Source organism: Artemia franciscana, chromosome 19 (genome assembly GCF_032884065.1).
Source record: "Artemia franciscana chromosome 19, ASM3288406v1, whole genome shotgun sequence".
Taxonomy (NCBI): Eukaryota; Metazoa; Arthropoda; class Branchiopoda; order Anostraca; family Artemiidae; genus Artemia; species Artemia franciscana.
In genome coordinates this window covers 4330860-4346172 of record NC_088881.1, presented here as the reverse complement: position 1 = coordinate 4346172, position 15313 = coordinate 4330860, and the positions used below count along the sequence as shown (strand labels likewise).

At 32.0% G+C, this 15313-nt stretch overlaps 1 protein-coding gene across 2 annotated transcripts in view; it reads right to left on the bottom strand.

The window, feature by feature from the left end:
• LOC136039178 (terminal uridylyltransferase 7-like) overlaps window positions 1–15313 on the bottom strand; it is a 90095-nt gene that overhangs the window by 15948 nt on the left and 58834 nt on the right. For both annotated transcript variants that reach the window (XM_065722699.1, XM_065722698.1), the window contains exons 8-10: window positions 13969–14648; window positions 5031–5178; window positions 2095–2282 (exon numbers count right to left, since the gene is read on the bottom strand). In XM_065722699.1, coding sequence (XP_065578771.1) covers window positions 2095–2282; window positions 5031–5178; window positions 13969–14648 — 1016 coding nt within the window. The remainder of the gene's footprint in view (window positions 1–2094; window positions 2283–5030; window positions 5179–13968; window positions 14649–15313) is intronic.

The following is a 15313-nucleotide window of genomic DNA, read 5'->3' as shown; positions in this document are numbered from 1 at the left end:
ATCAATTACAGATAGTGGATATATGGGTACAGAAGTTAGTAGACAATTTCCAGTGTCTATTCCCTACAATAAAAGCAGATTACCAAATATAAAGAGCGGGTACGTGTTAGGTATATAGGTCAGTAGAGAATTTTTACAGCATCTATTCCTTACAATGGAAGTAGATTAGCAAATGTGAATAGAGGGTATATGATGGGTATACAAGTTGGTAGAAAATTTTATGGCATATATTCCTTACAATAGAAGCAGATTATCAATTACAGATAGCGGATATATTGGTATAAAAGTTAATAGACAATTTTATGGCATCTATTCCTTACAATAGAAGCAGATTATCAATTACAGATAGCGGATATATTGGTATAAAAGTTAATAGACAATTTTATGGCATCTATTCCTTACAATAGAAGCAGATTATCAATTACAGATAGCGGATATATTGGTATAAAAGTTACTAGAAAATTTCCACAGTGTCTATTCCCTACAATAAAAGCAGATTACCAAATATAAAGAGCGGGTACGTGTTAGGTATTTAGGTCAGTAGAGAATCTTCACAGAATCTATTCCTTACAATGGAAGTAGATTAGCAAATGTGAATAGAGGGTATATGATGGGTATACAAGTTGGTAGAAAATTTTATGGTATCTATTCCTTACAATAGAAGCAGATTATCAATTACAGATAGCGGGTACATGTTAGGTATATAGGTTAGTAGATAATTTTTACAGCATCTATTACCTATAATAGAAGCGATTAGCAAATGTGGATAGCAGGTATACTTAGTTATTGCCTTCGAAATCAAGGAGTCAACAAAAGACAAATTAAATTACAAAAATTCGACAATTAAAACAAATCGAAGATTTTTCATTAGGCTTAAAACAAAACCAAATAAATTACATAAAAAAATGGCTCAGACAATGTTTACATTATGGAGAAAGGAAAATATCATACATATCGAGATAATATTTTCAGACTTACGATAAAAATTACCTATTTTAATACTACAATAATTCAAACAACTCTATAATCTTATCGTGTCGAAACTAATGCATTGATGCTAAAATAAATTAAAAAACGAAATAAAAATTTGCAATATTTAAAATAGCTAACACGAATTGAAGAAAAATCACAGGATTTTCAAAATTCGAAAAAGAAGAGAATGATAGAGAACATGTTGAAGAGCAACTCCAGTAAAAGAGAACCTTAAATAGCGCGAAAATAGGTACCTTATATCCGTATTATTGAAAAAAAAATACCTTTCAGAATTTTCCTGAGTATATAAAATTAGCAGTGAGTTTGAATCTCGAGCTGAAGCAAAATACAGAAGCATGGGAAAAGCCCACTCGTAGGTTATTTTTTTTTTAGTTTTGTGGGTGAAACGGATAGTTTCTAAAAGAGTGATTTTTAAAATTTCACATTCTGAATAAAAGAAATTTTTTCTTTATCTATGGATAAATTCAATCATGATAAAGTCAAAGGTAAATAGTGTCTGGACTAGCCAAGATACGTCGGTAAAATTATAACAGTTCATATAACTGGCTTTCCTATAAAGTGAATATACCACTCGATGCCTTTTTTTATGTTCTTTACGAATATAACAATCGCTTCTACCTTCAATTGAGATTTAAGCATATTTTGAACTCTTAAAAATGACGAATTTTCAAAAAATTACGACAATACCACTTGATGTCTTTTTTTAGGTTCTTTACGAATATAATAATCACTTCTACCACAAATTCAAATTTAAGCACCTTTTGAGCTCTTGAGAATGACGAATTTTAATTAAAGTATAACTTATCGCTCGTCTTCCGCAAAATAATGCTACGTTTTCTGAGCGCCATATTTTCCATCATTTTTAAAAAAAACAATGCTACATTTTCTTACAATAAGTGCTTAAATTCGAATTTAATGTAGAAGCGATTGTTATATTCGTAAAGAGCATAAAAAAAGGTATCAAGTGATATATTCACTTTACTCGTAAGCCAGTTATATGAACTGCTATAATTTTGCCGATAGGTCGACTTATATTAGGCGTATATTGGGGTTTGTCATCAGCCTCCTGCAGTTTGCCCCAACATAAAACAGATAGCGTACCTCTCCAGCGGGATTGTCCCTTAGCATGAAACAGAGATCAAGATCTGAGTTTGCAAATCCAAAGCCATTGTTGCATGAACCAAAAGGTTGTATAATGGCCTTCGGGAATCGAGCCTGAATATAAATCTCTATTGCTTTAATTGCTTCTCTTCTTTTCATTACGTCCTCTTTAGTGGGCATCAACATTTCTAGAAAAACAGAGATTTTTATATTTCAAAATATAAAAATATATTAAATCAAGTAGTTTGATTTTGAATAAATCAATTTTTGAATTCAAATCAAGTAGTTGTGATCATCAAGCCATAGCTAATTGTAGAAAAAGCCAAGACAGATAGCCCGATTGAATGAGAGGCAAATCTGGCATACGCACTTATTAGGATTGTATAAAAACGATGTCAGTTCATTTGTTGATAGTAAGTCTATCTATCATACGCCCATGCGTCATTCCTAGGGCAGAACTAAGGTAGATAGTCATAGAACTAAGGGATGAAAAAAATTGCATTGATTTTGGGTTGATGCGTAACGGACAATGTCCACTTGACTTGTATGCAAAATCTGGGACTGAATTTGTTTGGACTCACAGGCCGAACAAGTGAAACCTAAGTCTAATAGGCTTGGCCGATTGTAGTCTAAAGGTGGAATACCGTGTCTCACGATTGACACGTGACCAACAAGTCCTCTGGACTCACAGGCTAACGGTAAAACCTATAGTTTTACATAAATTTACAGTTAACATATATTAAAACGGCTAAAATCTTTTATTATGTCGTAAAAAAAAATATATATATGTGATTTTTCTTAAAAAGAGAATAATAAAAGTCTAAATATTTCATTTTCCCATCCACAAGCCTCTATCGATGAAAAAACTAGCTTAAGCGAAATATAACAGAAAGCAGAAATACATAGGAGAATAGAAGGAAGAAAACAAAGACGAAAAATTTAAGAGACACTAATAATAATTAAAATTATTTTTTAATTACGAAACATAACAGAAAGCAGAAATACATAGGAGAAAAGAAGGAAGAAAACAAAGACGAAAAATATAAAAGACACTATATAAAAACCAAAAAGGAAAAACGAAAGGAAAAATCGCATTTGGACAAAATACGATGTGGTGCAGCATCAAAGCACTAATAATAAGCATTGAATAAGCAGGAAATATTTGTACACTATTCTGATGTGGAATTAATTTAACAAAATCCACCGTGTTTAAGCGCCAAATAACAAATAACAATGCAACGAGATAAAATATATGTACATGTATACTATTTTACGTCCTGATTGTCTTCTGATAACACATGTTAAATATAGTTTTTATTTATTTGTCTTACAACTACAATACATGTTTATAAAAAGGGTATAATCAAATTTATGACTATAAACCACAAGTAGTAACATGGAAAACAAAAGACAATAAAAACATAATTTCAATAATCAGTGTAACAAAATACGAAAAAAAAGAGTTGTCAATAGCAAAAATAAAAACAATACCTTTGCAAATCTGGCGTTTTTTGTCTTTTTTTTTAAATCCTTTACGTTTTTAATATATTTTCGTCACCATTGTTACCAGAAAGGCAGTGTGGCCTGAGAGATTGTACGCATAATTACTCACTATAAATCTTAAATTCAAATATGTCTTTCCATATATGAATTGTCATATTGCCGCTGTTACACCAAAAAAGATACAAGACTCCTAGGATATCATGATTGAAGTTCCCGACCAGACGAAGACGTCATGAACTTGCTAATGAAATGGCACCAAAGATGAGCCTCTGTTCTAAATATTTCGTCCTTCTTTTCACCGAGTGAGGCTCAGCCCACTGGTACTATGTTTTAAGTTTACATTACAAAATCACAACATTTTACATATGAATGACGTAATGTAAAAACATTTAACATATGAATGACATCATAACTACTTGGAGTAATTATAATAAATTTTGCCAAAGATGAGCATCTGTTCTAAATATTTCGTCTTTCTTTTCACCGAGTGAAACTCTTCCCCTAGGACTATGTTTTAAGTTTATATTACAAAATCACAAAAGCCGTAACATTTCAAAACAAAAATTAAAATTTCCAACCATAAATCTATTCAAAAGCGAATTTGAAGGAAAAGAGTCAAATGAAAGAACGAGATTCGGTAATAAAGCGTCTTCTTCTTCTTAAGCCTCTTCAAAAACCATTATTAATTGACCGTTACCAATCATTATATCGCTACTAATTGTCAAAACTGTTTCAAATTAAGTGCTTCTGTTATGTCTTATAAATTTAAAATAAGTGCGTTCCGTTAAAAAGAAAAAAAAAAAAAAAAAAAAACTAAGAAAAAAAACGAGGATAATTCCAGCCATTAGAAAAAAAAAATATGCAGATAATTTGGTCGAGAAAACTACTAGACCGTCTATGGTTTATATTTTTTTACTCTTTATCTGCTTCTGCGCCCTGAAGTAGATCGAAGGGACGTCTCAACCGATATTCCTGCAACTTTATCCTATTTTTATGCTGGCTCGAGTTATCCCCACTTTTGCTTTTTCAAAAAAAATTAATTTTATCGTGCATAGCAATTGCAGGCTTAGAAATCATTTAGTACATCGGCTGCCAAAAAAGTCTTCTATTGGCTTCAGATATTCTTTCAAAGGTAAAATAGTTACACTAACATAAAAAAATTACACGCAACGAAGATTTACATCTGATGCTAAATGACGCCCTAAAACTTCCTTATTTCTGATGTTTTGCGAAACAAGACAAGCCGTTTTGGACAGTACAACAACGCCAGAAGACATTCAAATCTACCAAATACCTATAGCTTGAGTCAAACAGAGTTTTTGCAAGCCTTTTTTGCTAATTTATTGAACTCTTTTGGCTATTTGCCAATTACTTTGTTTTTCTCGGGAGAGTGACAACCTTGTTATCGAGGATAAAAGCCGAACTACACTTACGACATTGAGTAAGGAGAACACGCTCCAATATTGATTGGTGTTCAGGCGTTATTTCTGTTAGCGGTAAAACTCGTGGTAAACGAACAACGGGACAGTCGGCAGGACCATGTTTCATGGATTTACAGATGGTGCATATCTTAACAGGATCCTTTAAAAAAGAAAACATAAATTTTGTGGCTGAAAAAATTTTAGGTGTAAGAGGGGTTGACCTCCCCCCCCCCCCGAAAAGTTTGTCCGACTCGTAAAAACGTAATAAAAATACATAAAAAGACACTTTTTATGCGTTTTTTAAAGTTTATTTTATAACTCCTCCCCTCCGAACAAATATCCTGAATACGCCCTATTCTGATGTCCCTAGTACTATGAGGTTTTAAATTTTCGTTCAAATTGCACAACAAATTATTGTTGTCACTCATATTGCTTATTCTTTTGATTCATATCAATATTTTTTTAATGATTGAATCAACATTTTCCTGAAAGCGTTTGGGATATTTAGCTCCAACTCATTTTATCAATGTTGTGAAACTAGGAATTGTTTGGAGATTACGTCCAAGGCTCGGGGTGCTCAACAATTATCGTTGTTTCCACGTTTTGTGGGATCATAAGTTTGGCATCCTCTACCGGACAGTATAAGGCTGGTCTACCGGACAGTATAAGGCTGGTAGAAAGTGTTAACCAGTCCGAGATTAGGTTGAATCTTAGCTTTCTGAGAAGCTAATAATGGTTAAATTAGATTTTTTCGTATTTTCTAGGTTTCAGAGATAAAAACAATCACTAGGAAACAACACGGTTTCCAGTTTAGAAGTTCTAAATATTGTCATCAATAATAAATTTGTCTTTTAGTTTAAATTTTTGTTAAAAGCTATACCTTATTGATTTTCTGATTTTGCAAATATCTTTTACGCCTACCTCCCTGGAAACGTAACAGTGATTAGTAGCCATTATAACATCCCCAACGCGTGCACCGTTGCATAAAAAAGATTCGAGTAGTTCAGTAGTTCAGCCGAAAATGAATTGTGCGAATTGTGAAAATGAAATAAATTGGTTCTTTACGATATTAGTCTCTATTTCCTGTTTTGATATTTTCTTTTAATTGTTTTAACTTTATATATATATATATATATATATATATATATATATATATATATATACATATATATATATATATATATATATATATATATATATATATATATATATATATATATATATATATATATATATATATATATATTTATATATATATATATAAATATATATATATATATATATATATATATATATATATATATATATATATATATATATATATATATATAAATAAGTTGTTTGTCTGTGGGTCTGTCGAGTGACGTCATGTCATCATGAAGTTAGTTGTCGTCATGTTTGTTATGACGATGACGTCATTAAAAGTATTTAAGAAAATCGTTCAAAGACAAATTTTTAATTGTAAGAAGATCGTGGACGGAAAAATGTTTAATTGTAAAATGACTGAAGAACCTACAATGGCAACAGCCGAGGAAGCTGCTCAAAGAGTCTATGCCAAAAAACTTGCGGCTGATAGAGAAAGTAAGAAAAGAAAGCGTGCCGAGGAATCACAAGAACAGCAAGAAAACAGGCTTGCGGTTAAAGAACGCAAAACCGCGCAGTTAGATGAAAATCCACCTGGACAGCGAGAGTCAAAACATATCAAAACTGAAAATGATAGCGATGATGATTGGGTTTGGGATTTTGACTTGGATAAGGTCATCAATGCCTACCAGATTTTAGTTAAAAAAACAAAGGTTCGGCGATATGTATTTCATAGCGACACTGAAAAATAAAGAAGAAAAAGAAAACTGAAAAGAGAAAAAAGGTAAAAAACTAAAAAGAAAAAACACTCAAAGAGAAATTACAGACCAGGACACAAATGATGACCGGGACAGAGGGAATATAAATGACGACCGGGACACTCAAAGAGAAATTACAGACTGGGATACCGGGACACAAATGATGACCGGGACACAGGGAATATAAATGACGACCAGGACAAAGGTATTTAAGAATATCGTTCAAAGACAAATTTTTAATTGTAAGAAGATCGTTAAAAGAGAAATTTCTAATTGTAAAATGACTGAAGGACCTACAATGACAACACCCGAGGAAGCTGCTCAAAACGAATGTATTCAAGCCGAAGTAGCTGAGTTGGTAAAGCGTTATGTTTCAGGTTCTGCGTCCGAGAGGCTCCAGATTTGAACCTTGGCTTTAGCATTAATACAAAAGAAGAAAAAAATAAAAAAGGTAAAAACTACAAAAAAAAACTAAAAAGAAAATACTAAAAAAACTAAAAAAGCTAAAAAATTAAAAAAAAGGTAAAAAACTAAAAGCTAAAAAAGAAAAAAAACTAAAAAAAAGGTAAAAACTACAAAAAAAACTAAAAAGAAAAAAAAACTAAAAACTAATAAAAAACTAAAAACTGAAAAATAAAAAAAAAATAAAAAAGGAAAAAAACTGAAAAATGAAGGAGAAAAAGAAAACTAAAAGCCGGGACACAGGGAATATAAATGACGACCGGGACACTCAAAGAGAAATTACAGACTGGGACACTGGGACACAAATAACGACCGGGAGATAAAAATGACGACTGGGACACTCAAAGATAAATTACAGACCGGGACACCGGGACACAGGGAATATAAATGACGAACGAGACGCTCAAAGAGAAATTACAGACTGGGACACTGGGACACAATTGACGACCGGGATACTGGGAATATGAATGACGACCGGGACACAGGGAATGTTCGATTAGCAATCACCATCAACAAAGCTCAAGGGCAATCATTAGAATAATGAGGTATAGATCTGAATACGGATTGTTTTTCCCATGGACAATTTTATGTTGCATGTTCAAGAGTCGGTAAACCTGACAATCTATTTATATGCACAGACAATGGGACATCGAAGAATTTTGTATATTCGCAAGTTTTACGTAGTTAAAAACATATATATATCTATAACGAAAAGAGAAATCTTTTCTCTTTTATCTATATTCACAGGTGGGACACAGGGACACAACTACAATGGCGCGTAACTAATATGGCGCGTAACGACTTACGTGCGCGGGGGGGGGCTTGGGGGGGTGGCGCGAAGCGCCACCCCAACAGCTAGTATATATATATATATATATATATATATATATATATATATATATATATATATATATATATATATATATATATATATATATATATTTCCCCATTAGTGATATATGTCTTTTAGCGAGAAATAAAATTCATTCATTTATTCTTATCTTTCTTTCAATTAATATTACTTTACTATTTCGTTTATATTACCTTTCTTTATTATTTTGTTTTTATTATTCTACTATTCTTTATTGATTTATTAGGATTTTTTTCCGTTTATTTATTTTAAAAAATAAAATTTATTAATATATTATAATATATTAATATATTTATAATATATTAATTTTTCTGTATCTAATTTCAAATATGATCTTGAAGCAATATCTCACAATATCATTAATTAACATGGTTGACAGACAAATTGTTTTGGTATAAAAATGTTGATAAACAAAAATGTATTTTTCGAATATGTACGAACAACTATAGGTGTCAGAGAAAACGAATTACAAATTAAAAGTCGTAGCTTAAATATTTTGTTGACCAACCTATGACATTGAGTTCAAAATTTAAATTGTGCCGTTTTAAGACACCTAGTGAATTAATATGAATCAAGAAAAAACAATCTTACTTTTTTTTCAAACAGTTCGTGGCAACGAATTATAAGTAAAGAGCGACGGGGCTCAATAGTAACCAAAACGCTAAAGAAAAATTGATATCAACACATGTATCAAAATAATCGGATTATTCATTAAGGATACGATTATTCATTAAGATTCATTAAGTTTAAAGATTCATAGTTCAAAGATTCATTAAGTTTAGTGGTACCCATTAAAAGCTACGAACCCGAAAGAATTTTCCTGATTTTGAATAAAACGAGAAAACCTCTCCTAAAAGTCAAGGAATCTTGATAAATATCACACCATCAGATTCAGCATATCCGAGAACCCTATCGCAAAAGTTTAATACTTTTATAAAATCCACATTTTTGCTGCCAACTGCAAAGATGTGGAATTTTGTATTTTTTGCCAGAACAAATATCACGAATGCGCATTTATTTGTTTTTTCACAGGGGTGATTGTATTTAACCAATAGAACTAGAATATCAAGAGAGGGCTCATTCGAACTGAAATTAAAAGTCCCAGCGTCCTTTTTAAGAGATCAAAAAGATTGTAGGGCAACTAGCCCCCCTCAGAAATAAAATTCATCTCAAATGAAAGTGAGCTAAGAAAAAAATTTCGGCCGGAATCGTCCAGATGAAATATTCTGGGGGAAATTTTCCTGGTGGAGAGGGGGTATTTTACATGGGAAAAAAATTTTCATGGAGTGATTTCCCGTAGGGTGGAGGAATTTTGGGGAGCCGGGTGTCCCGATATTATTAAAAAGAGATCGGAAATAAAATAAAATTAAAGTTTTTTGTTATAACTGAAAGAAAGGAGCATCATCAAAACTTACGAACAAATAGTGTTGCGTGTGTGAGTAGGAACGCCCCCTCCTCAATGCCTCGCTATTTATACTAAAGTTTTCTTTGGAACTTAAAAAAAACTTTTAGAACTATCTAATTAAACGGCCCTTGTGTTTCAGGAGTCCTTCTAAAAGAATGGGGACAAAAAGTTGACTTTTAACGTTAAGAGCGAGGTCGTTTTAAGTTTTGATGTTTCTTCTTGCTTTCAGCTGAAAAAACTTGTTTATTTTTTTATTTATTTAATTCCGACGAAGGAAGGGAAAGATGAGCAATTTCTTGCTCATCGACTGATGGACCAATCAGTCGAAGGGTACAAGTTATGCCCATGGCCCACCAAAATATTCCCATGCCCCACCGGTGGGAACTGTACCCACTTTAGGAATCACGGATCTAAAGCCACCAGAGGCTGCTGACGATTAGATCTAGAACGAGTAGGATAATGGTGCGTGGAAAATGGACCATTATCCATGGACCAAATGGAAAATAGACAAAATAGACCTTGGGCATGGTCTATGAGAAACAAGTCAAGTACATCAATGAAAGGAGACTACTTTGACATAAAATCCCAATAAAATAATTAAAAGAATAAAGCAATTGAATAAAAGAACAAAGATTAAGAATGTTCATTCAGAAAACAAACCTGACAACATCTGAAAATTGAATGATTAGCACGTGGTTAAAAATTGAATTAGTTTTCTTTTTAACCTCTGAAAATTGAATTGAATTTGATTTGAATATTTTGCCAAAAATCTTAATTTACATTCAATCACAATTTTGTAAAGCACATTTGCCAACCATTACAAAAAAAAAAAAAAAAATAAATAAAATAAAATTAGTGAAGATCGTGAATGGTTTTTTTTTACACCAACAAAAATACTGGAAAACGGATATTTCGGGAGAAATACAGTCTCCGTTCTTCAGCAGATTAAGAGAAAGTTAGAAGATCTCCTTTTCTAAACGAAAATGTGAATGAAATGGATTTTATTTGTTGATTATTTTTGTTAGTTTATTGCGTTGTTTCGTTTTTATTCTTCAATTTTGATTTTCGTTTGTTTTTTTCTGTTGATTTTCAGCGTTGTTTGTTATTTATTAGTTCGTTTTAATAAAAGTTGTTACGTTACATTTTTAACAGGACACATGTTTCGTTCAAATGTTACAACATAAAATTTTATGTTAACAACATAACATTGTTAACAACATATTGTCACTTTAACAACTTTATGTTAACAACATATGTTAACAACATTAACATATGTTAACAACATTTTATGTTAACAACATAAAATTTGGAGTCTAATTCGGTTTGAATTTATTTTAAATATTTTGTCAAAAGCTTACACTTATTCAACACTTTAATTTTTTATAAACAGAAATGCTTCAAAAAAAAAATTATAAATAATTGTACTATGAGCAATTATATGAGCAATTAATTATATGAGCAATTAATTATATAGCAATTATTAATACAATTATGTCAGCACTGCATACTATGTCGACTGAACTACTAAAACTGTCTCAAACAGATGATCAAATATTACCGTAGAACAGGCAAGTACCCTTTTTTTTAAGAAGAAGCCTTAAACAGCAACAAACATAGGGAAATACTGTGAAAAATATTGGATATTAATTATTGGATGAATTTGATATTTTATTGGATATAATGGATATATGGTAATATTTTATTAAATATTGGATATCAAATATTACCGTAGAACAGGCAAGTACCCTTTCTTTTAAGAAGAGGCCTAAAACAGCAACAAACATAGGGAAATACTGTGAAAAATATTGGATATTAATTATCGGATGAATTTGATATTTTATTGAATATAATGGATATATGGTAATATTTTATTAAATATTGGATATCAAATATTACCGTAGAACAGGCAAGTACCCTTTTTTTTAAGAAGAAGCAACAAACCTTTTTTAGTACCCTTTTTTTTAAGAAGAAGCTAAAACAGCAACAAACATAGGGAAATACTGTGAAAAATATTGGATATTAATTATTGGATGAATTTGATATTTTAATGGATATAATGGATATATGGTAATATTTTATTAAATATTGGATATCAAATATTACCGTAGAACAGGCAAGTACCCTTTCTTTTAAGAAGAGGCCTAAAACAACAACAAACATAGGGAAACACAGTGAAAAATATTGGATATTATATGGAAACTTCCAAGTTTTTGAGGAGGGTTAGCACAGACCCTAAGTGAGTTAGGGGCTAAAAAGTATATCTTAAACCCAAATTTACATACGTGCAAGTAGGAGTTGAATAAATAAATTTAATCTATGATTCTGATAACAGATAAAAAAGAAATTCAGAAGGTTTTTAAATTAAAAACAAAAATTGAGGTTTTTAATTCTAAATAAAAAAAAATATGTTTATAAATGTTTCCTTTTTGTTTTCTTCCCAGACCCTTGTTTAGCAAGTTTATAGAAAGGCTTGAAAACTAAACAAAAATCCTGCTTAAACTATAAACACTCTTGAATTTGACTTAGGCGTGGAAAAAAACTTCAAAATCGATTCAGAGAATGACTCCAATGCCTCACACAAGGAATCAACACATACTGATTAGTTGTCCTGAAAAGTTTAGTCCATTAACAAAAATCTAACAATACGAAAATCTAAAAAAATTTAAAAATTAAAAAGAATCTAAAATTTTACGCTTTCAAGTCTTGACCTATTTGAGTTAATGAAATAGCAATATGAAATAAGCTAATGAAAGTAACTAAAATCAGATTTTTACTTTATTTTCACGAACCATGGTCAGTCATTTTTACGTAATACTAGTTGGTGGGTGCGCTTCGCACCCCGCCAAGCCCCCCCGCGCGCGTAAGTCGTTACGCACCGTATTAGTTACGCGCCATTGTAGTTGTGTCCCTGTGTCCCACCTGTGAATGTAGATAGTTCTTTTCCATTTTCTCTACCACTCTATATTAATCAAGTATTCAATAATACAACCTGTATTAACATGTTTTTTAGTTTTTTTAAATGATTGCCATTGAGCTGTGTTTTTTTCTTTTTTTTCCTCTTTTATTTTCAGTTTTTTCTTCTTATTTTTTAGTTGCTAATCGAATTGGAAATTGCAATCTTTTAAATTGAAAGGCCGTTGGAATCATGGGAATGCAAGGAATAAGAACAGCCTCACCCTCAGAAGGCCCTGTCAAGATTGCTGGACGTCTTTGTTCTTGGCTGCCAGAATAGCTCGTTCACTTAGCAATTTATGATTTTTATAATTGATTAGAATATTCGGAAATATCTTTTCAACCAAATCATTTTTTGACGTCACTAAATTACAGAATTCAGGAGGCAGTTGTATACGTCCTGAAATTGAGTCAACTGGGAACATTGTTTTGCAATCGGACACGCATATTTAAAGTTAATTCTAATGTATTTACGTGTGCCCATAAATAAGAATTTTTCTTGAAAAACAAGGGGATTCACTTTTTCGCATGGAAAGCAGTTATGTGTCACCTTGTGCTTTCTTGTTTTTTTTTTTCACCACTAGTGGGACGCTGAAACGTCATAGAGAGCTTTTTAAGGGCTCATTTGAATGGCAATTTCGAAAGTTTCAACTCGATCCCTGGGTAGTGAGGCAAAACAGGGTATTTAACTTTAATTTATACCTTACTATAAAACCATGATAAAAACTACCGCTGAAATCATGACTATACATGACACAGGAAAAAGCCTTCGGCCTTTCTTAGGTAAATAACGGTCTATGGTAAATAACAAACTTCAGTTGCAACCGAGGTCATCACATAATATTACTTTTAACGTTATTTATGGTTGTAACCTACGATTATGACGTCACTCGTCATCTTATATGCGAAGATGCAATTTTTTATGAGAAATTTTAAATTTAAATATTGTGTTGTGTTAATTAGAAAAAGGCACTAGATACAGCAATTTCCTTTAAATTCAGCCCTTAAACACATCTGTATTATGTTCTAGTGCCCCACTAGAAGCGGAGAAAAAAATAAAGTACTTTTCCTTATTGTTCAAGCTAGGAGAATGTGTTTCTTGAAGAGGGTTTTCAGCCAGGGTGATTCAAATGGCGTACTGTACGTTTCGATCGGACGTCAATTTGAGACGTTTCAGACTATTTTTCAAAATTCCTTTGTTTTCAAAATGACATTTTACTATTAAGACTAATTTGATAATAGTTAGCATTCCCGAATTAGCTTGAATGGCAATCTTTTCTCATTTGCCAGTTTTTTTTTTGTTTTTTTCTTTTTAACGTTTTTTTTTATTACTATTGGCCTTGGTTTGTCCTTTACTAGGTTGTAGATATCGCTGCAGCCACGATTAAGCAATTATATACTTCTATATTTAATACTTACCCTGTTATCGAAAAGGGCGGAGCGGCTAAAATTATAGAAAAGGTCAGATTTAGTGAGGGCATTGGCTGCTTGTCTAGCTTCAGGTATCGACATTGAAGGAATATCAGTAATATTGATATTTCCAACAGCAATTTTATTATCATCTCCCGAGTCTGAATCAGACACTTCACCTTGGCTCTCTGTTTTTTTACGAATTATTAATTTGTCAAATCTATCCGTATGAAAGTGGATAAGTTTTTCTTCCTTAGTTTCTCGAGAAATATCCGTGTGGCCGACTTCGGTTGCTTCAACTATGACATCTTCGTCTTCTTCAGAAACAATACCTTCTTCGTCATCAAGTCTAACAAGGGTTGACTCATCTTCGTCTTCATCCACGCTAATTGACTGTCTTGTTTCTTCATCAATATGCGTTTGTTCACTAAACAATTCATTATTTTCCCTTTCACCAGTCTCGTGTAATTTTTTATTTCCAGAAACAGTTTCATCTTTTTCTTCAGGAGGAAGACGGGGCTCTTGTTGAGGAGGGATGTCATTCATCCTTAATACTTGAAATAGTGGACCATGCTTCAATTGTGGAACACAAAAGTAACAGATGGCGGTTTTGAAAGCGTTTAGTAGCTCACCGTATCCAATTCTACAGGGTATTTCTCGGCATAGATTCAACTTGGGATCTCCAGGACCTAAAAATGACAAACAAAATTAAAACTTCTTAATTTGTCATTAAAATTAATTATTTTAATGTGTTAATTTAATTAATTTAATTGCTACAAGCCTCAGATTCCAGCTATACATAAGGAAACATGTTAGGAAAAAACCATTCTTACTTCATAATATGCAGAAAAATCCTAGTTAGAACATTTGCAGAGGGAGAACCTTTATCTTCGCTTTCTTTCCTTGTTTTTCCGTAATTCATTGCACAAAATACATTAAAAAAGAAAGAGTCAACACTTAGTTAAAAAGTCAAAAATAAAAAAATAAATAAAAATAAATTATTAACTAGTTTTCCTGGTTATTATACAGCTCAATAAAACTCGGAACAGAACTCTTGCGGTATCTTTCGTGTTTAGCGGATATGGGAGTCAGTTTGAGGACTTTTTAGGATTTTATACGGGACAGTCTATTACAAGCAGGATAGTAGGGTACGGGGATGATGGAACGCAATCGGGAAACGGACAGGGTTTTGGTACCGAAATGAAGGCACAAAGGTTCCTTCTCTCGGCTAACGTGGTGAACTTAAACTTACCTAGTAGATAATGATATGGAACCTTCCCATAAAGTGTACGTTTTTTGACATTTTAAATCATATAGATATGCTCTGAAGAAAGATCAAAATGCCACATGGGCC